The 25614-nt window shown below is 36.8% G+C and overlaps 1 protein-coding gene, 1 long non-coding RNA gene and 1 other non-coding gene across 9 annotated transcripts in view; all 3 read left to right on the top strand.

Annotated features, from left to right (window-relative positions):
• Positions 1-958: 958 nt before the first annotated feature.
• Positions 959-25614, top strand: part of BCAP29 (B cell receptor associated protein 29) — a 42959-nt gene continuing 18303 nt past the window's right edge. For 3 of the 7 annotated variants that reach the window (XM_034964755.3, XM_034964758.3, XM_034964757.3), the window contains exons 1-6: positions 959-1070; positions 1528-1634; positions 4654-4754; positions 14757-14907; positions 16669-16804; positions 21072-21180. In XM_034964755.3, the coding sequence (XP_034820646.1) occupies positions 1543-1634; positions 4654-4754; positions 14757-14907; positions 16669-16804; positions 21072-21180 (589 nt within the window). In that variant the 5' untranslated portion in view covers positions 959-1070; positions 1528-1542. Of the gene's footprint in view, positions 1205-1527; positions 1635-4653; positions 4755-14756; positions 14908-16668; positions 16805-21071; positions 21181-25614 lie in introns of all 7 variants that reach the window. The other 4 variants (XM_034964756.2, XM_063606332.1, XM_034964759.3 and 1 more) reach the window with 3 other exon arrangements.
• LOC134730814 (uncharacterized) lies at positions 4953-9216 on the top strand. Its single transcript, XR_010112783.1, has 2 exons — positions 4953-7811; positions 8184-9216. It is a non-coding gene; the product is annotated as an uncharacterized LOC134730814 (long non-coding RNA).
• LOC112440624 (small nucleolar RNA U109) lies at positions 24036-24179 on the top strand. Its single transcript, XR_003028640.1, has one exon. It is a non-coding gene; the product is annotated as a small nucleolar RNA U109 (small nucleolar RNA).

The following is a 25614-nucleotide window of genomic DNA, read 5'->3' on the forward strand; positions in this document are numbered from 1 at the left end:
TAGCTAGGCATGGTGGCAGGCGCCTGTAATCCCAGCCACTCTGGAGACTGGGGCCAGATAATCACTTGAACCTCGGAGGCAGAGGCTACAGTGAGCCGAGATCGCACCACCACAATCCAGCCTGGGCGACACTGGGAGACTCCATCTCAAAAAAAAAAAAATCTTTCTTATGGTTAATTTATGTTCAAAGTCTATTTTTCTATTTTTTCTGTTACATGTGATCTAGAATATTAGTGATAAATTAAGAAAAAGCACCAACTTAAATGTGTTTTTGAATGTTTTATATTCTATAATTATCAATTTTCAACATTTATTTACTATTCCCCAAATAATTGTCACCAGGATAGTACTTTTATTAAATTCCTGATACGTTGTTGAAAAAACTCAACAACTTAAATGTACACGCACAGTTTGAAAAGCTGGAAAATAGTGAAAGAATATCCCCATACCCACCTTTCGTACCAGTCCCCAAACATCACGGTAAAGTTTACTGTCTCTTCCCAGCCCATGGACGGGAACGGGAACGCCTACGGAATATGTTGTGACATACAGTTGATCCTAGGTTCTCCAGAACAAAATGCTGCACGACCACCTCATCCTGGCCCTTTATTAAATATAGCTTAATTCTGGACACAAACAGTTCCCACCATGAAGAGAGAGTAGGTGACCGGAAAGGAGTGCGTCTTAAGCGCGTTCGCTGAATTTGCACCACCCAATCCAGCCCCGCCGCCCGGCGCCGCTCCTTAGACCTGGACCCCGGCACCCTCCCGCCGGGGCCGCACTTAGCAGTGGAAAGTCTGTCCTCCTGAAGAAGTTGCGCTCCGACCTCCAAGCATGAGGTCAAAAGTCTAACTCATTCTCTGACCTGCCGCCAATTAGAAAACAATTGTTGCCAATAAACGTGGTCGCGCCGCCTGTGACCTCAGCCGGGACGGACCCGCGGGCGGGAGCCTGCGGGGCGGGAGGCGGGGTGGGGCCCTGGCTCCCCTCCCCCGCCCAGCCGCGGCGTCTGACGTCCCGCGCGTCGGCGGCCGCGGAGCAGCGCGGGGAGCCAGGCGGGCTGCCGGCGGGTAAGGGCGGCTGCGACCCGGGGACCCGTGGGGCGTAGGCCGCGGAGGGAGAGCGCCGCTGCCTGGTCTGGAGAACCCCGCGGAGCTGGCCTGGCCCGACCCGGCCCGGCCCGGTCCGCGGCGCGGTGGTCGAGGTCCCGCGGCGCCTTCTGGGAGCGGGAGGGCCGGGAAGCTGGGCGTTGGTGGAGGGAGGCGTTGGGCTTCTGTCGCCGCGAAGCTGGCGGAAAAGGCAGTGGCCAGCGGGCCGCCTCGCCAGTTCCCACGACTCCCAGGGAGGTGACGACACCCGCTTCCCGGGCCACCCTTTTCCCCTTCCTGACCGGGGTCCGTGCCTGCCTTCCCAGGTGGGGGAAGGTGGGACACTGTCCATCCCCTGGACAGAAACGCTGCGCCTCGGGGCCTTGAACCCGGTTTTGTTTGAAAGCAAGCAAGATAAAATAAGTGTTTCTCCATTCAGGTGTGAAGAAAAAAAATGACACTTCAATGGGCTGCAGTGGCAACCTTTCTTTATGCCGAAATAGGACTCATTTTAATCTTCTGCCTACCTTTTATTCCTCCTCAGAGGTAGGAAACCTTCAAATCGTTAACTGTGATAAATATTGGATCGCTCCTAATGTAAAATGGAAAAAGTTTTCTGAACATTAAAAAGTTTCGAAAGTCTTTGAGAATAAACTCACCTAACGAATTAGGTAGTATATAATGACAATATTAAAATAACATTTTATATAAAACTCTGTTAAGTGTACAAGTGAAATAACTTTTTCTTCCCTTCTAAAAGAAAAGGCGCCTATACTTTTGATTCTGTTGATTACAGATATAATAAAGCAACGATTATACTTTCAACACCTGCCCTGCCTTGTCTCAGGTTTTACCTTTGTTTTATTGCCCTGAATTGGAGCCATGAACTAAATAAATGTAAGTGGATAAATCATGTTTACAGTACAGCATGGATGTAAAAGTGTTTCACTGAGGCACTGGAACAGCAATTTAGAAACCAAAGCCAATAAATTATTCTTAGTTTTCGCCTTTGTAACCGTTAAATAGTTTCATTAATGTTTAATGACAATTTTACTACTTTTGATTTCACATAAAATTAATGAATGTATATTAAAAGTGCTGAATGTGGAAAGTATCACAACCATGTATTAGCATTAGTTCTTTAGTGACGGAACTTCTAAGGTCTTGAAGAACCAAGTACAGTGTTTCAAGCCAAGCAGTGGCTCATTTTACCCTTGCAGTAACCTACTTTTTAGTCGTTTAGTTTTAGATCCAGAAATTTGATAGTATGAATGGGGAAATACACAAGTAATAAAAATGTTGCAAGACATTTGTTCATACTCCTGGCATAAAAGGAAGTATTTCATAAGTGAGATCCTAGAAATAACCCACTAAAGTGTATTAAAATCCCAGGACTGGGAGAAACTTCTTAAAGTTTCACCTTAGCTCAGGGTCCAGATAGTCTTTCACAACTCCTAACTTGCTCCTTACCTCCCTGGATTTCTGCTCTCTTCTGTCCTTCTCTATCAGCTAAGCTAAGCTCAGTAAGTTGTTTCTTACTAAAGAAAAAAAACTGAATTATACTGTAGGGTCTTTGATCTTATTTGATCCATTCCACCCATGTTCTATATATCACGTACTGAGACCCAGGAGGGCAAGTAGCCTACGGTTACCTAGCTGGTAAGTGACAGATTCTAGAAAAAAATCTGGCTCTTAGTCCAGTGTTCTTTCTACTCCATCATGCTGCCTCTCATCCTGTAGGTTTTGTTTCAAACTCAGTAACACCCTGTTTTGCTTTTTGGTAATATTTGCAATGATAGAATCCTATATACTCAAGAGAAAGAAAGATTTTGTATATAAACATCTAATTTATAGATAAGGCTTAAGGGTTTGCAAAGAAGGAAAAATTGTCAGTTGATCTTTACTCCATCAGAGTGATCTGTAACTTATGGATCAATATTTTTCTTCCTGCCAAATAAAAATTTTACCCATCCTGATCAAGTAGCTATTAGATAGATGTGTGTATATTTGCATATGATATATAAATGTATTCTCATGTACAAATATAAAGAAAATACGGTATGTATGCACGCAGATCATTCACAATATGTCCTATGTGTGTATCCACATCTTTTTATCTTTTATATTTGTATCACCATAATCTTTAAAGAAAATATTTCATCATTTAGTCTCTATTATTTTCTTACATAACCCAGTGGTTAAAGGCACATGCTCAGAAATCAGGTCACCTATAACTGCATGTTACTAACCTTGGGCATGCTCTTGATCCTCTCTGATCTGTTTCCCCATCTGTAAAATGGAGATAGTACTGGTGTCTACCCCTTATGGTAGTTGTTGTAATTAAATGAGATAAAACATGTAAAAGTACTTAGAACCATAATATAGTGAGAACACAATAGGTATTAGCTATGATAAGGTGCTCAACTGCTAGTTGTTCCCTATGAGAGATCTCTTACGTTCCCTTTTACACCACACCAAACCTTGAAGAAATAAGTAAATTTACATTTGGACCTAGATCAAGGTATTACCACTTATGTTCTCTTAAAAATATAAAATTTTATATTGCATAATTTAAATATTGGCTATATAAAATGCTTGGACTTGGAAGCAGAGACAAAATGAACCGATTCATCTGTATGAATCTCCCTCACCCCACCAATTTCAAGTAGTTACTTAAAAGTTGTCCTAATCTTAAATCTTAAATGTGTCCTAATCTTAAAGTGAAACTGTTTTTTTCAAGTTGTAAGTGCTTGAAGCTATTTAAGTGCTTACTACATTTTTCTGCCTCCTTTTGACTAAAGTGTTACTCATTCAAATTGCCCTTGTACAAAGTTTGTTACCTTTCCTATTGCGTGATGGATTATTTTGCCACTTTGCCATTTATAACCCATGCTTTCTTACCACTGTCTTTGTTTATACTGTTCAATCCACCTAGACTATTTCCCCATCTCATTTCCTCTATGTTCACATCTTTATCTGTAGTAATTACATGGTTTTATATATATATATAGTGTGTGGGTGAAAATTATCAAGCTACATATTTAAGATTTTTTCAATTTATGTATATAATACCTGGGTAGTTTTTATAATTCCCTCATGGTTAAAGTAGAGAAACTTTTACTTGGAGTTAAAAGTGTACTATATAAAAATCAGTATGCAGAGTTAGACCCCACTCCTGAAATGTTGCCAATTGTTGGAACAATATATCTTTATTTCTAAGTCATTTCTCTGACCATGAAAAAGATACAGAGTAGTAGCTTCTATCAACAATAGAATATTTTACTACTGCAAGAATTCCTTTTTAAGGTTTTGCTCATGTATGGTTTACTTTTAGAATATTTAAGCCACCAGAGGATAATCAAATATCAGGTTATTATTAAATTTGAAAGAGTTGTTTTTTAATTCATGAGATATTCTGTCATGTCAGAATTAATAAATTTTAAAATTAAATTTCTGTAATTTTCACTTGCTACACAATTACTAAAATGTTACTTCAGTATTTAAAAAGTATTTCAAAACTTTATTTTAGTTATTTTATACCTAATATAATTGTATTGCTTTACAGATGGCAGAAGATTTTTTCATTTAATGTCTGGGGTAAAATTGCAACTTTTTGGAACAAGGCTTTCCTTACCATTATCATCCTATTGATTGTTCTATTTCTAGGTAAGTACTAGATCCCTTCTTTGAATAAATATAACTCTATTTTTTTAAATGAATTTCTTTTTAATTAATAGAGTTGATGTTACAATTGGTGTACAGTTGACTTTATATAGTATATCGATAGTACATAGAGTGAATACTGATATATTGATACACAGTTGATAGATAACTACCATTCTGTATGTTCAAGCTTAAGTTTCAACAGGGCACAATGATTCTTAACCCCTTCTAGGTTATTTTAAGATTTAAATGCTGTATATTAATGCATACCTTGCTGTTCAGAGTTACCAGACTTTATTTTTCATGGTGTTGTCTCTCCTTTGTTACTGTGATGTCCTAGGCACCCAGGAGCTTAGCTGTTAGAAAGGCAAATAAAAGAATAGAATCATTAGGCTCTCCAAAGGAGTCTTAGATGCAGGGTGTGCATTTGGACTGGATTAAAAAATAAACATGGCCGGGCGCGGTGGCTCATGCCTGTAATCCTAGCACTTTGGGAGGCCAAGGTGGGAGGATTGCCTGAGTCCAGGAGTTTGAGACTAGCCTGGGCAACATAGCAAAACCTTATCTTTACAAAAATGTAAAAATTAGCCAGGTGTGGTGATGTGCACCCATAGTCCCAGCTACTCGGGAGGCTGAGAGACTAGAGGATTGCCTGAGCCCAGAAGTTCAAGTTTGCAGTGAACTACTGCACTCCAGCCTGAGCAACAGAGCAAGATCCTTCCTTAAAAAAACAAACAAACAAACAAAACTGCAACATAGATTTGGGGACTACCGCAAAAATTTGAATATGGAGTGATTGTATAATATTAGGGAATTTTTGTTAACTTTGGTTGTGATAACAGCATTGTTACATAGCAGGGTCAGCAACCTATATAGCCTGTGGGCCAAATACCTATTTTTGTAAATAAAGTTTTATTGGGAAATGACCATGCCCATTTGTTTACATAATATCAGTACTCGTTTTCAGTTTTAAATTTTCATGGTAACAGTATTTTAAAAATTAAAAGTAGACCTTTAGGTTCTTGTCAAACCAGAAGTTCCATGAGTCTTAATAATCACCATGTTTTTCCAGTTGTTACTGAGCTCAGAGAAATTGAGTGACTTGTCTAAGATTACCTAGCTACTTCTTGAAATGCCCCTTCTTGCACAGAGTATGTTTTCCCTCAGAATTCCCTCAGAGTTGTTGTGTTGTTGGTTATATAGGATTTAGAGAGGCGAACTTGGGACCCTAACCGCCATCTTTGACACTGTTTTGTCAGAAAATGTCTTCCATGTTCCAAACCACCAATCTCTCAAATAGAATCCTCTTTATAAAACTAAGAACATCTGGTATGAGAAGGGATGGTATTGTCAAAAACAGAAAGGTGTGAATGATTTGTGCCTCTTTTCAAGATGTAAATATTTGTCTCATGGTACATTATTAATGTTATGGATTGAATCTCTAGCCATATAACTAGTTATGAGAAGTCAGTAAAGAACAATAAGGAAAACCGGTTCCAGTTCTGCCACCAGCTAACTAAAGGACCTTTGAAATGGCTTTTATTTCCTGGGTTTGATTTATTCATCTTGTGAAATAAAGGGAGAGATGGAAAGAATCTCTGCAGCTCCTGATTTTATGATCTTCTAACTCTAAAATTATCACAAAAATTTCTATTGAAAACTGTCACTTATCATGTAAGGGAGGGGAGTTGTAGTATAAGTTCTTTTGGTTACATTAGAAACAAACTTGGCCGGGCGCGGTGGCTCACCTCTGTAATCTCAGCACTTCGAAAGACCAAGGCAGGTGGATCAACCTAAGGTCAGGAATTCCAGACCAGCTTGGCCAACGTGGTGAAACCCTGTCTCTACCAAAAATACAAAAATTAGCCGGGCATGGGGGCGCGTGCCTGTAATCCCAGCTACTCAGGAAACTGAGGCAGGAGAATTGTTTGAACCCGAGAGGCAGAGGTTGCAGTGAGCCGAGATCGCGCCATTGCACTGCAGCCTGGGTGACAAGAGTGAAACTCTGTCTCAAAAAAAAAGAAACCAACTTGAACTCGCTTGACCAAAAAAGGAAAAATTTGTAATAAAATACGGGGCTGTTGCAGAGTAGCCCAAGAAAGGAAGGAAGCCAAATTCCAGGGAGGGATTAGTACCTGGAACTGAAATGTCCTTTTCTTGGCCATACATTTTTCCTATATATACTTCATTCTTTTTTATTATGGACTCTGATATTCTGTCTATCTCCAAGGCAGTAAATGGGTACCACGCAGCTGCCAGGTGTGGTACCCATTCCAGACATATGCAAGGGTTAATTCATCATCTCTGAATCCCAATTCCACATCAAAGGAAAAAAAATTGGACCAGCTAGCACCAGGTATCTACTCCTCATCTCCTGTAACCAGGAAGGTCACAAGGGAGAATCATGACTGCTGGCTGAAGCCTGCATCTTTGGGTAAACAGGGCAATTAATTCCCAGAGAACAAGGACATCATGGATAGTTAAGGCAACCAGATAGGTGCTTATCCTCTAGGTCTCCATCCAAAATGGAGTAATGACACCTACTTTTGTGTTTTAAGATTTAAACGCAGTAACATATGTAAAGTGCAGAGTCTGATGTTTGAGTCCACTACAATGATGTAAATAATGCAAAACCAGTGGATTACTCATGCTTAATTTATATTTTACTTGGAAATTTATTTCCTTTTTCTTGGTTATCTCTCTAAATAAGGTAACTTTTTTATACATTTTCTTTTTATATGTATTCTTTTTTTTTTTTTTTTTTTTTGTGACGGGGTCTCACTCTGTCACCAAGGCTGAAATGCAGTGGTGCAATCTCGGCTCACTGCAACCTCCACTTTCCAGGCTCAAGTAATTCTCCAGCTGCAGCCTCCCAAGTAGCTGGGACTACAGGCGAGAGCCACCAACCCCTGGCTAATTTTTGTTTTTTTTAATAGAGACAGGGTTTTGTCATGTTGCCCAGGCTGGTCCCAAACTCCTGAGCTCAAAGCGATCCACCCACTTCGGCTTCCCAAAGTGCTGGGATTACAGGCGTGAGCCACTGCACCCAGCCAAAATAAGGTAGCTATTAAGAAGTATTTGTATTCTTAGAGCCAACACTAACTGAGTGTGTGCATACAAGTGTGTGTGCATGTGTGTGTATTTTAGGTGCTGGTAAGAGACAGAATGGAAGTGGGAATTTCAAGAGTATGTTTAGTGTTAGCAGAAATGCATCCCAGGAATTTGAAAGTTTCCATAACTGATCTAAAATTGGATCATCTTCAGATGGTTTATAGAAAATTGACTATATGTCACATCCTTCCCTTATTGTTGACTCCATTCCATTTTTCAGACATAGTTACCTTTTTAGTATACAGGTGATGTATTCTACAGGTATGTTTACATGACCATTGACATTAATAAACCTTTTTAATATTATTGGTTAATCTTCAGCTTTTCTGCATAATGGATTCAGGAGAATTATTCCCATTTAATTACCAAGGAAGATGAATCACGAAGCATAATGATCCTTCATAGTACTCACTATTTGCCTATTCAAAATAAGTCGTAAATATATATTATCTTTGTTGGTTTTTTGGTAGTGGTTGGCATGCTCTTACTATATTATTGAGGCAATCTGAGAAATGACAAAGGGGAAATAGCCATTAAGATACAGGAAATTTTCTAAAGATCATTTAAGAGACTACTTTATATAACTATGCAAATAAATTGGAAAACCTAGATAAAATGTATAATTTTGTAGAAAAATATGATTTACCAATGAACACCAGTAGATATAGAAAATTTAAGCAGACTAATTTATATAGAAAAATTATAGAAAGTTATCAAAAAGGACCCCTATTTGAAAAAAAAAAAGCAAAAAACCAGATAGTTTTATAAGAAACCCTACTGCTTTCAGAAAACAGATATTACTACTGCTTCTTAAACTGTTCTAGAATTTAAACTTCAAATTGTACAGAGCTAGAAAAAAGCAAGCTGTAGAATTGAAAATAAGTCAGAACAAATGAACTGAATAGTACATCAGATTGCAATATATAACACAGAGAAAAATAATTACTCTTGAACATAGTACTCTTAACTTTTTACCTCGCTGGTAAGGTACATTTTAAGAACCAAGAGGATTACAATGAAATCTGAAACTTTATAATAGTTTTATTGTTGGTAATTTAAAATATGTTTTATGTATAGTGCAGCATCAAGCAAATTAGTATGTTCATGGTATTAGAAACTAAGACTTTCAGGAATAGATATGGCATACAAATATAAAGTCAAAAATTAAGGATTTTTTAAGTTTTAGAGTGATTTATTTGGGTTTTATTTTGGAGTATGGAAATGTGGAACTAGATAGAGGTGGTAGTTGCACAGCATTGTGAATATACTAAGCACGACTGAATTGTTCACTTTAAAGTGTTTACTTTTATGTTATATGAATTTTGCCTCAATAAATTAAAACAATTTTGTTAAAGACATTGGAGTCTGGCTTTGGTCATAGCAAAACGGGTTGTATTAGACTATTTCTCCTGTGTTAAAAATTATGAACCCTCGATAAAATATGAAAAAAGGTATTTGAAGGCCTTGTAGAGCAACCAAAAGCAGGCAGAAACTAAAGGGCCGTCAACCCTTAAAAGAAGGGAATCATACTGGGTGTGATCACATTTATATAGCCTTTCTTCCAACCGCTTTCCAGTCATGTGGCATAGACAACTATATAGAACTCAAAGCAAAAAGACAGTCTTAACTGACTTAAGGGGTCAGAGGTCAGATAGATTCAAAAATAAGAAGGATGTCTAAGAAAGGAGAGAACCCAAAAAGGGAACCCCAAAATCCACATGTAAACTCCCCTTAAATTCTTGGTTGACTCTTCAACCATGGATGTGTAGGAAAGACTCCAAGGAGATCAATGAAAAGGAACAGCCAGCAAAAAGCAGCAAGGCTGAGAAGAAATTTTGGCTGCTGGCCACAAAGGAGAGACAGAGTTTGGAGTATGAGCCTCATCACGTTAGAGGGGCTTGGTAAAGACCTTGAACCTTTCCACTAAAATCACAGAAGGGCTACTCCTTAGGAATAGAGACTATATCCCAGGAATTAGAAATTTACTATAACTAAGGCCTAAAGCAAAACAGACTTACCCTAAAAAAGTATAAAAATCAAGCCTCTCCAAACAGCTGTAAACTGTACATCAGCAGTCCCCACCCTTTTTGGCACCAGGGACCAGCTTCATGGAAGACAGTTTTTCCATATGCAGGAGCAGGGGATGGTTTTGGGATGATTCAAGCACATTAAATTTATATGCACTTCATTTCTATTATTATTACATTGTAATATATAATGAAATAATTATGCAACTCACCATAATGTAGAATCACTGGGAGCCCTGAGCTTGTTTCCTACAACTGGACATTCTCATCTGGGGATGATGGGAGATGGTGGCAGATCATCAGGCATTAGATTCTCATAAGAAGCGTGCAACCTAGATCCCTTGCACGCGCAGTTCACAAAAGGGCTTCCACTCCTATGAGAATCTAATGCCACCACTGATCTGATAGCTTGGGCAGTAATGTGAGCGATAAGGAGTGGCTGTAAATACAGATGAAGCTTTGCTCACTGGCCTGCCAATCACCTCCTGCTGTGCAGCCCAATTCCTGACAAGCCGTGGAGCAGTACAGGTGCATGGTTCCGGGGGTTGGGGACCCCTGCTGTACATAATCTTTGCAAGGGCACATGAATATACTAAACTCTCTTCACCAAGATACACTGTATTCTGGGCCATAAAACAAGTCTCAATAAATACAAAGGATTGAAGTCCTACCAAGGATTGGAATCATATAGAGTATGGGGGTTTTGTTTTTGTTATTTTATAGAGACTTTCGCTTTGTTGCCCAGGCTGGTCTCAAACTCCTGGCCTCAAGTGATCCTTCCTGTTCCCAAAATGCTGGGATTACAGATGAGAGCTACTGTGCCCAGCCCCTACAGAGTATGAAAATAGAAATCAGTAACAGAAATCTGGAAAACCTATACATGTTTGAAAATTAAACAAGACTTGTTAGTAATCCTTGGGTCAAAGAACTCACAAAGGAAATTAGAAAATATTTTAACTGAACAGTAATGAAAATACAATATATTAAAGTTTTAAGATGCCATTAAAGCACTGCTTAAAGGAAAAATTATAGGTTTGAATGTTTATTTTTAAAAAAGATTTAAAATCGGTGATTTTAGTTTCCACCTTAATAATATCTACCCATTATATTGAATATTGACAGTGAAAAAAATAATATTCACTCAGTTTTTTTTTAAAGATTTAGAAGGAAGATTTCTCATTCTGATGAAGATCTACAAAAAACCTCAAGCTAGCATCATACTTAAATATCAAAGTCTTCCCCCATAAGATTGGAAACAAGGCAAGGATATTTACACTCTGTTTATTCATTTGAGTAATAGATGTCCTAGCCAGGGTAATAATAAGTCATGAAAGAAATGAAAGGCTTAAAGATTGCAAAGAAAGAAGTAAAATATCCTTATTTGCAGATGACATGATTATTTATAGAAAATCCTGGCCTGGCACAGTGGCTCACTCCTGTAATCCCACCACTTTGGGAGGCTGAGTTGGACAGTTTGCTCAAGCTCAGGAGTTGCAGACCATCCTGGGCAACATGGCTAAACCCCATCTCTACCAGAAAGTACAAAAATTAGCCAGGCATGGTGGCTCACGCTTGTAGTCCCAGCTACTCAAAAGGCTGAGGTGGGAGAGTTGCTTGAGCCCAAGAGGTCAAGGCTGCAGTGAGACGTGATCACATCACTACACTCTAGCCTGGGTGACAAAGCGAGACCCTGTCTCAAGAAAAAAAAAAAAAAAAAAGAAAAGAAAGAAAGAAAGAATCCTAAAGTATCTACAAGAAAGTTATTATGTCAAAGAAATTAATATAGTGGGGTCACAAAATACAGGTGGGTCAGTATACAAAAATTCAGTATATCAGTAATTGTATTTCTATACTATAAGCAGTAAACAATAGGCAAATGACATTTTTAAAAATTCATTTTCTAAGTACACCAAGAAGCCTAAAAACCTTAGAAATAAACTTTATAAAAGAGGCACAACAGCTCTATACAGAAAACTATAAAAACATTGCTGAAAGAAATTAAAGAAGATCAAAATAAATGGGGATTTTTCATCAGTTGGAATACTCAATATTATTAAAATGTTTGTTCTTCCAAAATTCTACGGACATGACACAGTCCCAGTCAGAAACCCAACAGGCATTTTTGTAGCAGTTGATCAGTTGCTTCTAAAATTTATGCAGACATGCAAAGAACTCATAAAACAGTCAAAAAATCTTTACAAATAACAAAATTGGGAGACTCACACTACCAGATTTCAACAGTAAAAGGGAAAATAAAAACAGGTTAGTGGACTTTATCTAATCAGCTGAAAGCCTTAATAGAACAAAGATTGACCTCCTCTAAGCAAAAAGGAATTTTGCCCGCAGGTTGCCTTTGGACTCAAGATGTATTTCTTCCCTGGATCTCCAGACTGCCAGTCTACCCTCCAGATTTTAAACTTAACAAGCCTCTACGAGCATATGAGCCAGTTCCTTAAAATAAATCTCGAGCTCTCTCTCTCTCTTTCTCTGTCTGCCCCCTGTACCACTCTTCGCCATACACACACACACGCACACACACACACACACACACACACCCCCTATTGGTTCTTTTTCCCTGGAGATCCCTTACTAATACACCATCTTAACTAAGTAATCAAATTTAGCATCAAAAAGTATGAGACAAACTAACATTACACAGCATAAACTATGAGGGATTCTTGCCAAAAGTATTAAACCTTATCCAATCAAGTATTTGTTTTATTTTATTTTTACTTTCTGAGGCCTGGCAGAAGCAATCAAGTCTGACTTCTGGTTTTCTAAAAATACAGGAGTTAGAGAAAGAAATTGGACTACACTCAGACAAATTCAGAATGTGAGAACTTTCTTTGTGCTTATTTATTTATTTTTTAATATTTAAAAAAAGAGACAGGGTCTTGCCATTTTGCCCATGCTGGTCTCCATCTCCTGGCCTCATGCTATCCTTCTGCCTCTGCCTCCCAAAGTGCTGGGATTACAGGTGTTAGCCACCACACCCAGCCAGAATGTGACAACTTTCTAGAAAACAATTGGCCTGGCACCTTTTTAAAAAAGTATTATATGTCAAGAGACTACAGAAACATAACTATATGTAATGAGTATCCATTATAAAATTCTCAGTTTGAAAAAAATTCTATGAAAGACATTTGGGAGACAAATAAAGCAAATAACCCAATTTAAAAATGGGTAAAGGATCTGAATAGATATTTTTCCAAAGATGATATACAAATGATCAACAAGCACATGAAAAGATGTTCAACAGCATTAGCTATCAGAGAAATGCAAATCAAAACCACAGAGAAATGCCACTTTACACCCACTAGGATGACTATAATCAAAAATATAATAACAAGTGTTGCTGAGGATATGGAGAAATTGGAACCAACATACACTGCTTGTGGGAACGTAAAGTAGTACAGCTGCTTTGGAATACAGTTTGGCAGTTCCTCAAAAATTAAACATAGAGTTACCATATGGCCCAGCAGTTCATCTCTTAGGTATGTACCAAGAGAAGTGAAAGCACATGTCGATATAAAACTTGCACATGAATGTTCGTAGCAGCATTATTCGTAATAGCCAGAAGGTGGAAACAGCTCAATGCCATCAACCAATGAATAGATAAACCAAATGTTACCACATTCATACAATGGAATATTATTCAGCCATAAAAGTAATGAAGTACTGACACATACTACAGTGCAGATGAACTTTGAAAGCATTATGCTAAGTGAAGGAAGCCAGACACAAAAGAACAGATAGTATATGATTCAGTTTATATGAAATGTCTAGAACAGGTAGTTCTGTAGAGACAGAAAGCAGATTGCTGGTCACCAGGGGCTGAGGGATGTGTATAGATTTTCTTTGTGGGGTGACCAAAATGTTCTGAAATTAGATAGTGGTAATGGTTATACAACTTTGTGAATATACTAAAAACTACTGAATTATACATTTTAAAGAGGTAAATTTTTATGGTATGTGAATTATATCTCAATAAAGCTGCTAAAAATAAAATAGTAGTCAAAAAGGCCCCAGTTTTCTAACTGGAGTCTCCTTGTGTGGCAATAACTCTTACCCAAGACTTCTGTTGGTCGCATGAAAGGGGAGCATTCAAACTTGTTCATATACTTCCACTGGCTTTTGAGACCTTATAAGGCAGATGCCTTCCCTAGTACATACAAGAATCCAGGAACTAAGAATGCACTCAATGTAGACCCTTATAAGCTGATATCTATTTTCCACTGGAAAGAAGTGGTTCCCCTGCATCTGAGACTTCCCAGAACTGAAAGCATCAAAGGAGCAGCTGTCTGAACCTTTCCAGTAGCAGCTGCTATGCACTAGTCGGAGGAGTGTATGCCACCACAGATCAAATCCCATGTTAACAAACTTATGCCAGTGGAAATTTCAGTATAACCAAATATTTTGAAAATCTCAATCATTTAAAGTAATAATATGTAATAAAATGCTAGTGTACTAAGAGAAATGGGATAGTCTCTTGGAATTGATTGTAATGGGATATGACATCTGTCTTTGTCAATAGGCTGAATTTTAGTCATCTTAGAGACAGAAAATGTAAAGGATAGTAGTTTGCAGTGTAGTTAGAGACGAGAAACAATAAAATGATGGTAAGTACTAGATGAATAATTTTAAAAATGCTATAGTAATTCAAAATTTGCTACTAGTGTCCATTTATAGAGCACCTACTTTGAGCATGAAAAGTTCCCGGGTACTGTAGACGGAATGACATAAAGGTCGCCTCTGCCTAAAGTCCATTATTTAAAAGTTTAGTCAGTTTTTCTAAAACTGCTTTCCATTTTTAACAAGTTTATATTCGTAAAAGCCAAAAGTACTGTTTTCTTTTGTTCTGTAATAGATGCTGTGAGAGAAGTAAGGAAATATTCCTCAGTTCATACCATTGAGAAGAGCTCCACCAGCAGACCTGATGCCTATGAACACACACAGATGAAACTTTTTAGGTCTCAAAGAAATCTTTACATTTCTGGATTTTCACTATTTTTTTGGCTGTAAGTAAAAAATAATAATAGAAGCACAATTTAAAAACATGACTTATGCTTCCCTTTCTCATTTTGTCCACCTTTACTGTAGATTTTTTTTTTTTTTAAGAGAGACAACCTTCCGCTCTGTTGCCCAGGCTGCAGTGCAGTGGTGCCTTCATAGCTCACTGTAACTTCAAACTCCTGGGTTCAAGTGATCCTGCCTCTTCAACCTCTCATTTCTAGGACTACAGGCGGCACACCACCATGTAGGGCTAATTTTTAAATTTTTTGTAGAGATGGGGTCTCACTATGTTGCCCAGACTGGTCTCAAACTCCTGGCCTCAAGTGATCCTCCCACCTCAGCCTCCCAAAGTACGGAGATTACAGGCACAAGTCACTGTACCCAGCCTACTGTAGTTTTGTTTGTTTGTTTGTTTTTTAAGATGGAGTCTTGCTTTCTCGCCCAGACTGGAGTGCAGTGGCGCAATCTCGGCTCACTGCAAGCTCCACCTCCTGGGTTCACGCCATTCTCCTGCCTCAGCCTCCTGAGTAGCTGGGAGTACAGGCGCCTGCCACTGTGCCCTGCTAATTTTTTTGTATTTTCAGTAGAGACAGGGTTTCACTGTGTTAGCCAGGATGGTCTCGATCTCCTGACCTCATGATCCTCCCGCCTCGGCCTCCCAAAGTGCTGGGATTACAGATGTGAGCCACCGCGCCCGGCCTGTAGATTTTTTTATAACATCTTTGTAAAAGAATTCAGATGATATACCCAAGTAACAAACAGTATTTAACAGCTTGTAGGTTTGCCCAGTCCATAAGGCCCTGAATGATTAGGCTCCTGCCTCTCTTTGGAGCCTTGTCTCATACGTGTCTCTGACATGTACAATACATTCCACCCTTACAGACCTTCACCATTTATTCATTCATTCCATCTTGCAACAGATATTGATTGAGTTCTGTGGTGTACCTAACTCTTTCCCATTTTAGAGTCTTTACACAAGCTATTCCTTTTGCCAGAACACTCTTTTCTTTCCTCATTTCCTGGCTAACTCTTACTCATCCATTAGCCTCTTTCTCAAAGCCTTCTGTGGCCATCACTACCCACAAAGTAGGTAGGTCTTCTCTTACAAGTGCTCAAAGAATGTATATATACTTCATTTTCTAGTGTCATTCATGGTTGTAATTAAATACTGTTTTAACTTTTGCTTCCACAACTAGGAGCTAAACCCCCCGAGGGCATGGACTTTGCTGTTTTCCGCTGTGTCTGCAGTGCCTAGCAGAGTGTCTTAACACTTAGCATTTCCTGAGTAAAGGAATGTCTGCTGAATGAATAATTGAAGATAGTCATCACTATTTCTTCTAACAATGGCAGTTACCCATAAACAGATGTGAATGAGCTGTTCTTCGGCTTGTTTGACCTTACACAATGTTCCTTAAATAGCAGAATTTGAACTGGGCCAAAAAAAATAATTCTCCTACTGGCCCTGTCACACTGTCTGAAATTTTCCTGTTTCTATTCCTCCAAGCTAAAGCCTTCTACAGGAAAACAAATAAGTACCACTGAACCTGTATTCTAAATGCTGGTCTTCTAACAAAGATTCCAAAGGAATGAGACACGGGCCTGTTTTTACTAAGAGACTTGAATTAAAAAAAGAATAATGGGTTCTGCCTAAACATTATCTGCCACCACCACACCTATATCTAATGGGGAGTAATTTGGCAATGACTGTTTTAAAATAAGTTTCTGGTGATTGGCCAGTAATACATTATTCTGGTTTTTTTTCTTAGAGTGTTGAGACGTCTGGTTACGCTTATTACTCAACTGGCAAAAGAACTGTCAAACAAAGGTGTACTTAAAACTCAAGCAGAAAATACTAACAAGGCTGCCAAAAAATTTATGGAAGAAAATGAAAAACTAAAAAGGGTATTTAATTTTCTTTGTAAAAATTAAATGTTGTTGGTGTTCCCGAGGAGTAATGCATTTGTTTTCAGCATCAAAAAGAGCATTTTTATATTTTATAAGCAGAAAATGACCATAATTAACAGTATTTTATGTAATGATTATTTCAAGAATAGTTTTACTGTTCTGTAGAAATGCTTGTTCCCACTAATATTTTTACTATTATTTAGATTTGCTTTTTCTCCATAGTGGATTTATACCATTGGACCTATTTTCTGTGATTTAAGGAGAAAATAGTATTCTGGGAATATGAATTTTAATTCCTTCATTACCGTTAGGTTTATTTTATAATCTAAAGCAAGTCTTTATAACTGTTTCTATTTCTTTTTCAGTTAAAGTATTTTTAAGCCTAGATTTTAGTTTTCTTTTAAATGATTGGTTTATAGAAAGCAGAGAAACGTCATTGATGCCAGATTGATAATTGCATATAATATTTGAAATCTTTAATGTTATTCCTTTATTTTCTATCTTTTGATCTCATTTCACAGTGGCAAAAATAAAAACACAGTCATTAAAGCTTTGATTAATAGTGATAACTAAACTCAAAAGCACGCAGCCTTGTATTTATAGAACAACTGATCATGTACATATCTTAATTTAAAATTATACACATCATTTTGGAGTAATGATTTGTAACCATCAGAACACTGCTTTTTTTCCTCTTCAGTTGTTTTCCTCTTATTCTTTAGCTCTAAGAAAATGGAAAGTGTTATTTTTCTCATACATACCATACTTAATACACTTAAATTAGTCTTGCCCTTTTAAGAAAAGCACCTTCCTCAAAATACTTTTGCAGCTTTTCTCTTGGAATTGTTTTCAGAACCAGTTACCCATGCAAGGAAACTTATGTCATGATTACCAATTCCTTGACCCTGCGTGATTTATTCTTTCTGTTTGTTTGTTTTCCTCTCCTTTGTTTCCATACTGTTCTGATTTGCTGCTTCCTGCATAGCTGTGACCCAATCAGAGGAGGCACAGATATGCTGGGCTAAAGCCAGTACATAGTGGGGAGAAAGTCTTTGAGCAGCACATAAAAGCAGCTGTCAGTGCCCAGAGTATAACTAATTGACCAATAAAGTGACCAACAAAGGCCATAAGTGAGAATATAAAAGATGACGTCTGTTTCAAGGTACTTCATGTAGGTTTTGAAAAATAAGCTAAGGAAAGATAAGCTTGTGAAAACACCCCCTTTGTTTTGTCCTTCCTTCCTTTCTTTCCTTTCCTTCCTTTCCTCCCTTTCCTCTCCTTCCCTCCCTTCCTCCCCAGACTGATCTCAAACTTTTGGCCTCAAGCAATCTTCCCACCTTGGCCTCCAGAAGTGCTGGGATTATAGGCAAGAGTCACCGCACCCAGCCATACCTCTTCATTCTCTATCAGAGACACATTATCCAGTGGAAACTGCATTACCCTGAGATCCGAGAGACTTAGGTGCTAGTTCCAACATGTGACCTAGCACAAATCACCTATGTTAATGGGCCTCAAAGTTCCTTAGCTATAAATAATAGTTAACATTGTGCCAGGTATTGCTTCATATACTTCACAACAAGGTTTTTAACTGTTAATTTTCACAAAAGTCCCTTGAGTTTGGTATTGTTATTATCTGCATTTTATAGATGAGGAAATGGAGGCATAGAAAGGTTAAGTGACTTGTACAAGATCATTCAACTAATATGTGACAGAACTAAAATTTGAACCTAAGCAGCCTGACTCTAGAATCCACATTCATAACCACATTATTTTGTGCCCTCAACTCCTATGTTATCCGATAGAACAATTTCCACGTGGTACCTATGACCCCTTTCTGTTCTGATATTCAGTTAAAGAAATGAAATAATTATGAAAGACCAATTAACTTTTAATTTTACTACTTCAGTGTGATAGAGCTTTACTTTGCCCTGATTTTTTTTTCCAGCCACGTAACTTAACCAAGGTGGGATAATTTGGATGAGACAGTGAACGCTTGCGTTGTTGTAGCTGGTAATCATTAAATTTCAGATTTCAGTGTTCTTGGTCTTTCTCCAGCGTCAAGTTACACATCATAAATTTAGGCAAGTTTACAGGTGCAGTAGTGAAAGCTTATTTACAAGACTAACACAAATCCACCTTTTCCAAGTCAATGGCATGAAAATTCAAGCAGTCAGCGAAAACGTTCCTGCAACTCAATGATTCTCTTCTAATTTGGGTAATCACTGGAGATTTTATGAACTGAATTCAGTGAAGTAATAGCTGGAGTTGTTTTCAACTTGAAGTAGGCAACACATTAAAAGAGATTTGGAGAAATTTTTTTCTTGTGCTGCTCTTTACAAAAAAGAAAAACTTTTAATTTGAGAAGATATGAGGCTCCTTTAGTTTCAGAATGTATTTCAATCCTCCCTTCTCCAAAAAACAGTCCTTGGGATTATATAATATATGCATTAGAGCTTTAATTCCTTCTCTGAGCTGCCTAATCTCTATATAGCACAGTAGTACTGTATTTGGTCTTGTGCTACAGTTTTTATGCTCGTTTCGTCCTTTCTACTAGATTGAAGTTACTCAAAAGTAGAGACCATGTTTCTCTTATATTTTTATCTCTTACAGCACCTTGCATTGTAAAAATATTTGCATGTAGTCATTGCTCAGTAGAACTTTGTGTTTTGATGAATATATTGGCTTACATTAGAAAATGAATCACCCTGCAGTAGAAATTCCTCTCTTATGTTAGTCTGTTTAAAATTCTCCTGTGTTCCTTTTTTACCTGACTATAGAACCTGTCAGTATCAAGTTGCTGCCACTGGCCAGGTGCAGTGGCTGATGCCTGTCATCTTAGCACTTTGGGAGGCTGAGGTGAGAGGATTGCTTGAGGCCAGGAATTCAAGACCAGCCTGGGCAATACAGTATACACACACACACACACACACATACACGCACACGTGTATAAATATATAAATTTATAGATCTATAAATTTATATATTTATATATAAATTTATAGATCTATAAATTTATATATTTATATATAAATTTATAGATCTATAAATTTATATATATAATTTGTATATATAAAAATATATTTATAAATATATAAATATATTAAAAATTTATATGTATATAAATATATTTCAAAATTATATATAAATATATATTTATATATATTTATATATAAATATATAAATAAACATATATATGCACACATATATATATATATATATAATTTTTTGTAAAATTAGCCTGCCATGGTGGCACACGCCTATAGTCTCAGCTACTCAAGAGGCTGAGATGGGAGGATCACTTAAGCCCAGGAGGTCAAGGCTGAAGAGACTATGGGTTGCACCACTGTACTCCAGCCTGGGTGACAGAGTGAGACCCTGTTTCTTAAAAAAAAAAAAAAAAAAAAAAAAAAAGTTGCTGCCTGCCTCTTTATTTAATCTATTGACCCACAACAGTATACATATTATGTTTTTCAAACATTTACTTTGTCTTTCTAGGTAATTTAAATGCTTTATCATTTCTTTAAGTCAGCTTCTTAGTTCTGATGATAATTATAGTTTCTGTTCACAATACAGATTATTAAATTTTTACTCCATGATAATTTTATTTTGATCAGTTGTTTTACTATATGGATCTTAATTTTTCTTGCCTAGAAAAGATAAGCTACAAACACTAACATTTTTAAAGCCAGAATCAATTTTAAAATATAAAGAGCATTATAAAGGATTAATGGAATAACAGTAATTTGGAAACTATTCAATGAAAATTAGAACTTTCCAGCTGTAGAAATGGTCCTGTCATTTCCCACTTACCCATCTCCACTCTGACATATTCTTCTCTTACAAATTTGTCTGTATAAAAATAGGCTGAGTAGATAGCTCTACAATCAGAACATAATGGTTTTCTAATTAATATCATCCTCAGAACTGTTTTTTTCCCTTAGATTTACATTTCTCATTAATTGAGGAAGAAAGACTGACGTTATTTACCTAAATACTTTTGAGAACATTATTTTAATCACAACAACTAGAAATTCTTATGTTCATTTTAGAGATTTTGCCATAATAGTAAATCTTCTTTGTGTGTTTCCCAAATATTAAGTTTCTGTTAGCAAAAGTACATTGTAGAAAACTATAAAATTCTGAAAAGGACAAAGAATAAATTATAAACAGGTAATTTTAGATAGGTTACTCAGCTTATTTTCTGTAAGAATGTCTGGCTATTGCAATCTAAGCTTATTTCTTCCTGTATCTCCTTTTGCAATAGATTTTGAAAAGCCATGGTAAAGATGAAGAATGTGTTTTGGAAGCAGAAAATAAAAAACTAGTAGAAGACCAGGAGAAACTGAAAACTGAATTAAGGAAGACTTCAGATGGTAACTTTGTGTACATGTGAAAAAGTAAAACGACTAGCATGATATTTTATGCTGTACACTTCACTGTTTTTCCTAAAACAAAACTAATGCCTAAATGTTCTTCTAAGATACCGAGAATGACCTATTTATAAATTCTTGTTCAAATATGAAGATAAAACATTGTGTCAGCCAAGAGAAACATGCTCTGTTATACAGAAAAACATGTAGGTGTTTCAGATCTGTGTTGTAAATACAGATGTTCTTGCCTTAGCAAAAGAGCTGTGTTCCTAAAAAGTTGTTTATAAATGTGTTTTTATAAAAAGAATCACATTTTTCCATCATCGTATATTCCTCCTCTCAGAGAAGCAATTGTAGGGTAACAGTTTTCTTACAAGAAAATATATTGTTTATTTCAAGCACTAATATATTCTACCTGTTAGACATAAGGAAAGCGTTCCTTGAAAGAGATGGGTAGGCACAGAGTAGGCAACAATATCTGGGATGTCAGCTAAGAATTTGAGTGCCTCCTTCCCACATAACATTGCAGTGTAGGCTTGAAGTGGAGCATCCCAACTCCATTTTCCTGAAGGCAGCAATTTCTTCTACATTAAAAAAAAACAGTTTTGCTAGTGTTTTTTTCTTAGTCAAAGAACAAATTATTTTTGTTGCATCTGCACAGCACAGAAAAGTAGATAACCCAAATTCAGGGTCATCCAAGAAAACTCAGTGTAAGTTTGTGGCTTGATGATTTGCAACATTTCTGCATACAACAGATAGTTTTTTATGTTGGCCAGACACTGAGAAACCTCACTTTCAGTTGGTGTTAAGGGACGTTGTTTGGATAGGGTTTACTTCAATCAGGATGTATTTGAATTTGAGATGAAAAACATAAAAATAAAAGCTAATTCTGTGAATAGAACAGAAATCCGCTGGAGAATATTTATGTGATACAAAATTCTTTAGTCACTTTCCTCCTTATTATTTCAAGTGAAAAAAAGAAGACAGTTCAGAAGCAATAAGTTAAAAAATAAATTACCCTTATAGACAAAGTGGTATATTATGTAGTTGGCATAGTATAGCCCAAAATTCAAGAATCTTCTAGTTGGTACTGTTGCCTTTTCTGTAATTCCAAAAGATTTCGAACATGATCAAGAAATGTTATTGTTTATATGAAAATGAATTTAATAGTTACCTACCGTTTACAACAGACATTTCAGAAGAGAAACTAGTGTTCTTTTTTAACCCTGCATAAAATATTGCTACTAATTCTTTTGAAGAATGAAACCATCTATTTCCAAAACACAAAAATATTCTTTCAAAATCCTGCTTTCTTTTTTCTGTATCCACCAAGAATCTCTTTTCTTATGTTGTAAGCAGGGTGGCACAAAAATAAAAGATAGACAGGAGTGTATGTGTGCTACACTTCTCTTAACCCTGCGCAATTTAGTTTCTCCTTTCACCTTTCAAAAATTCCAGCTCTGAGATATTTTGAGTTTTAACTCTTTAAATCTAGCATAAAACTTAACTTAGTATTACATGAGCATTTCTTTAAAAGACAAAATCAGATTTTAGAGAAAATGAACTCTTTGACAATGTAAGCATTGTGTTTACAATCTGATAACAACTGATACCAGCTTCTGTGTTTGAAGTATAGACTGCAGAGCTACTTTCAAAGTGAATTAGTGTTCAGGTAAAGGCAGATTTTACCTGTTTGAGTGTGTCCTGTTTGGTTCCAGCAAGATGTATAATATTTTATGAACACGTTTTATTTACCCTAAGTTTTTTTAAAAAATAACATTTGTAATGACCTTGAGAAGATCAGAGTTCCATTTCTAAAGAAGGTGTTTCCTTGGTCATGTTCTGTTGACCTAAACCAGTTAAATTCAGTAAGGTAAGAACTAAGAAAATATATCAATTAATAGTGCATGATTTGGATGAATTCAGTGGTACAATGCTTTGTGCACAGTACCACTCAAAAATATTCACTGATTTCTAAATATTGAGGGTGTTAAGGTGACAAGGCTTAAGAAAGATTTAGAAAGAGATCTTACATTTGAAAATTGAGTAAAAAGCAATGTTTTTTTTTTAGAGGAAAATAGGGTGTTTTCCATATGAATTTTCTTATCCTTTGTGTTACTTAAATCTAAGTGAAACATTTTCTCCCAAGTGTATTATTGGAAACAAAACGTAAATACAAATGTTTATTTAAGCTAGTTAGCCCCAAATTTAAAAAGTGGCATTCTGAAGGCAGCTACTAAGAACACTCTATCAGTAGTGGCAAACACCTTCAGTTTTTAACCTCCAACTCCTATTTTGACCAAAGTTTGTAAACTATTACCGGTGCTTCCGTGCAGTAATATCACCCTAGCACAGACATTGTATTTAGTGGAAAAACCTTCTGATGTCCAAGGAGATTGACTTTAAAGGTCTCTTTCAGGAAAACTACTTATTTTCATAAATGAATACCTTCCTTTATTCTTTTTTTTTTTTTTTTTTTTTTTTGAGATGGAGTCTCACTCTGTCACCCAGGCTGGAGTGCAGTGGTGGGATCTGGCTCACTGCAAGCTCTGCCTCCCCGGTTCACGCCATTCTCCAGCCTCAGCCTCCCAAGTAGCTGGGACTACAGGCACCTGCCACCACGCCTGGCTAATTTTTTTGTATTTTTAGTAGAGATGGGGTTTCACCATGTTAGCCAGGATGGTCTCAATCTCCTGACCTTGTGATCTGCCCGCGTCGGCCTCCCAAAGTGCTGGGATTACAGGTGTGAGCTACTGCGCCCGGTCTCCTTTATTCTTATAACTAGAAATATGTAGCATTCAGTCATTGTATGCATCCAAGCAATGATAAAAGTAAATATCGTTTAAAAAGTGATTGAGCTGCATGTGGAAATGTCTGTTCTTCATTCTTTTAGGAGCAGGAATACATATAGATATAAAAAATATCCCATATTTTAAAAGGAATTCTTAGGGCTGCCAATCTTGTAGTAAAGGTTGAATTAGCAGTATATGTCTCCTACATAAAGGAAAAGAGAAAACAGTAATTGGGGGAAGTTTCTTGACCATGCCTTTCTTCTGTTTGTTCCTGCTTTCCTTTGTTCCTTCTTTGTTTCATCAGCAATTTTTTTTTTTTTTTTTTGAGACAGAGTCTCACTGTCACCCAGGTGGGAGTGCAGTGGTGCAGTCATGGCTTACTGCAACCTCGAACTCCTGGACTCATGAGATCCTCCCGCCTCAGCCTCCTGAGTAGCTGGGACTACACGTGTGCACCACCATGCCCGCCTAATTTTTTTAATTTTTTGTAAAGACAGGGTCTCGTTTTGCTACTTAGTCTGGTCTTGAACTTCTGGCTTCAAACCCTTCCTTCTCAGCCTCCAAAAACGCTGGGATTACAGGCATGAACTGCTGTGCCTGGGCCTCAGCAATTTTTAAAAGAACTTTTCAAGTAATTCAGTCGTTGTAAAGTCATTTAATGTGGAGCATAATTAACACTTTCCTTAAAAAGTGTGCCTCTTGAGGATAAAGCATACTTTAAATAAATTTCTTAAAGCATATACTAACAATGAGAAACTGAGTGTAAAGACCTATTATGGGTACCTAAGTATTAGCAGCACGCAATAGAGATACTAGATTTGGACCAGGAAACAGAACCCTTAGTCCCCTACTTAAAATAATGATAATTCAACTCTCTTCCTGGATAAATGCTTTCATATCACCTTGACTTACGTTGAACAAAACTAAAATTACCTTTTGCAGACCAACTTTGATACCCTTGAAGATGTTAAGTTTTTTTTACTTTTTATTGCCAGTTAACATAGGGACCAGATAGTGAAAAATAGCTGAAGTGTTTTTCCAGAGAAATTGGAGATCAAGACAAGATAGAAATTACAGGGGAATTGCTGATCTGTATACCCAAAACCCTAAATACCTGCCTCTTCAGTGTTAAGAATAAGACATAAGCTTTGTATACAAGTTTAAAACCATATGATTTCCAGTTTCTTACAAATGAACCATATATTCATCTAAAAATAAATTCTAAAAGTTTACCCTAAGCATGTTTTACAGTTGTAAATTTTTGTGGACGTGAACTTAGTTATCTTTTACCTACAGTTATATCAAAGCCCACAGCTTATTTTAAAATTATTAATGCTTAAAAACCGTTTGCTGTTTTTGGTCATTTTTGTTGTTGTTGTTGTTGTTGTTGTTGTTTGCTTTGTTGCCTTTTAATGCACTTTTGTGATTTAAATAAGAAAAAAACATATTTGTTTTCATGTCTGGAAGTTTCTGTTTCTTTGACACCTTTGTCCCTTCTTGTATCAACTGAAAAAAAAAACTGCATTAAGAAAGAATAGTATAGTTTATTTGATGGTTGTGCCAGTAGGCAATATATAATTAATAGTATTTTAATTATTTAAAGCAAATAAAACTCATGACCAATCCTTTTAGTTAGGTAAATAAA

The sequence above is a fragment of the Pan paniscus genome, chromosome 6 (assembly GCF_029289425.2).
Source record: "Pan paniscus chromosome 6, NHGRI_mPanPan1-v2.0_pri, whole genome shotgun sequence".
Classification (NCBI taxonomy): domain Eukaryota; kingdom Metazoa; phylum Chordata; class Mammalia; order Primates; family Hominidae; genus Pan; species Pan paniscus.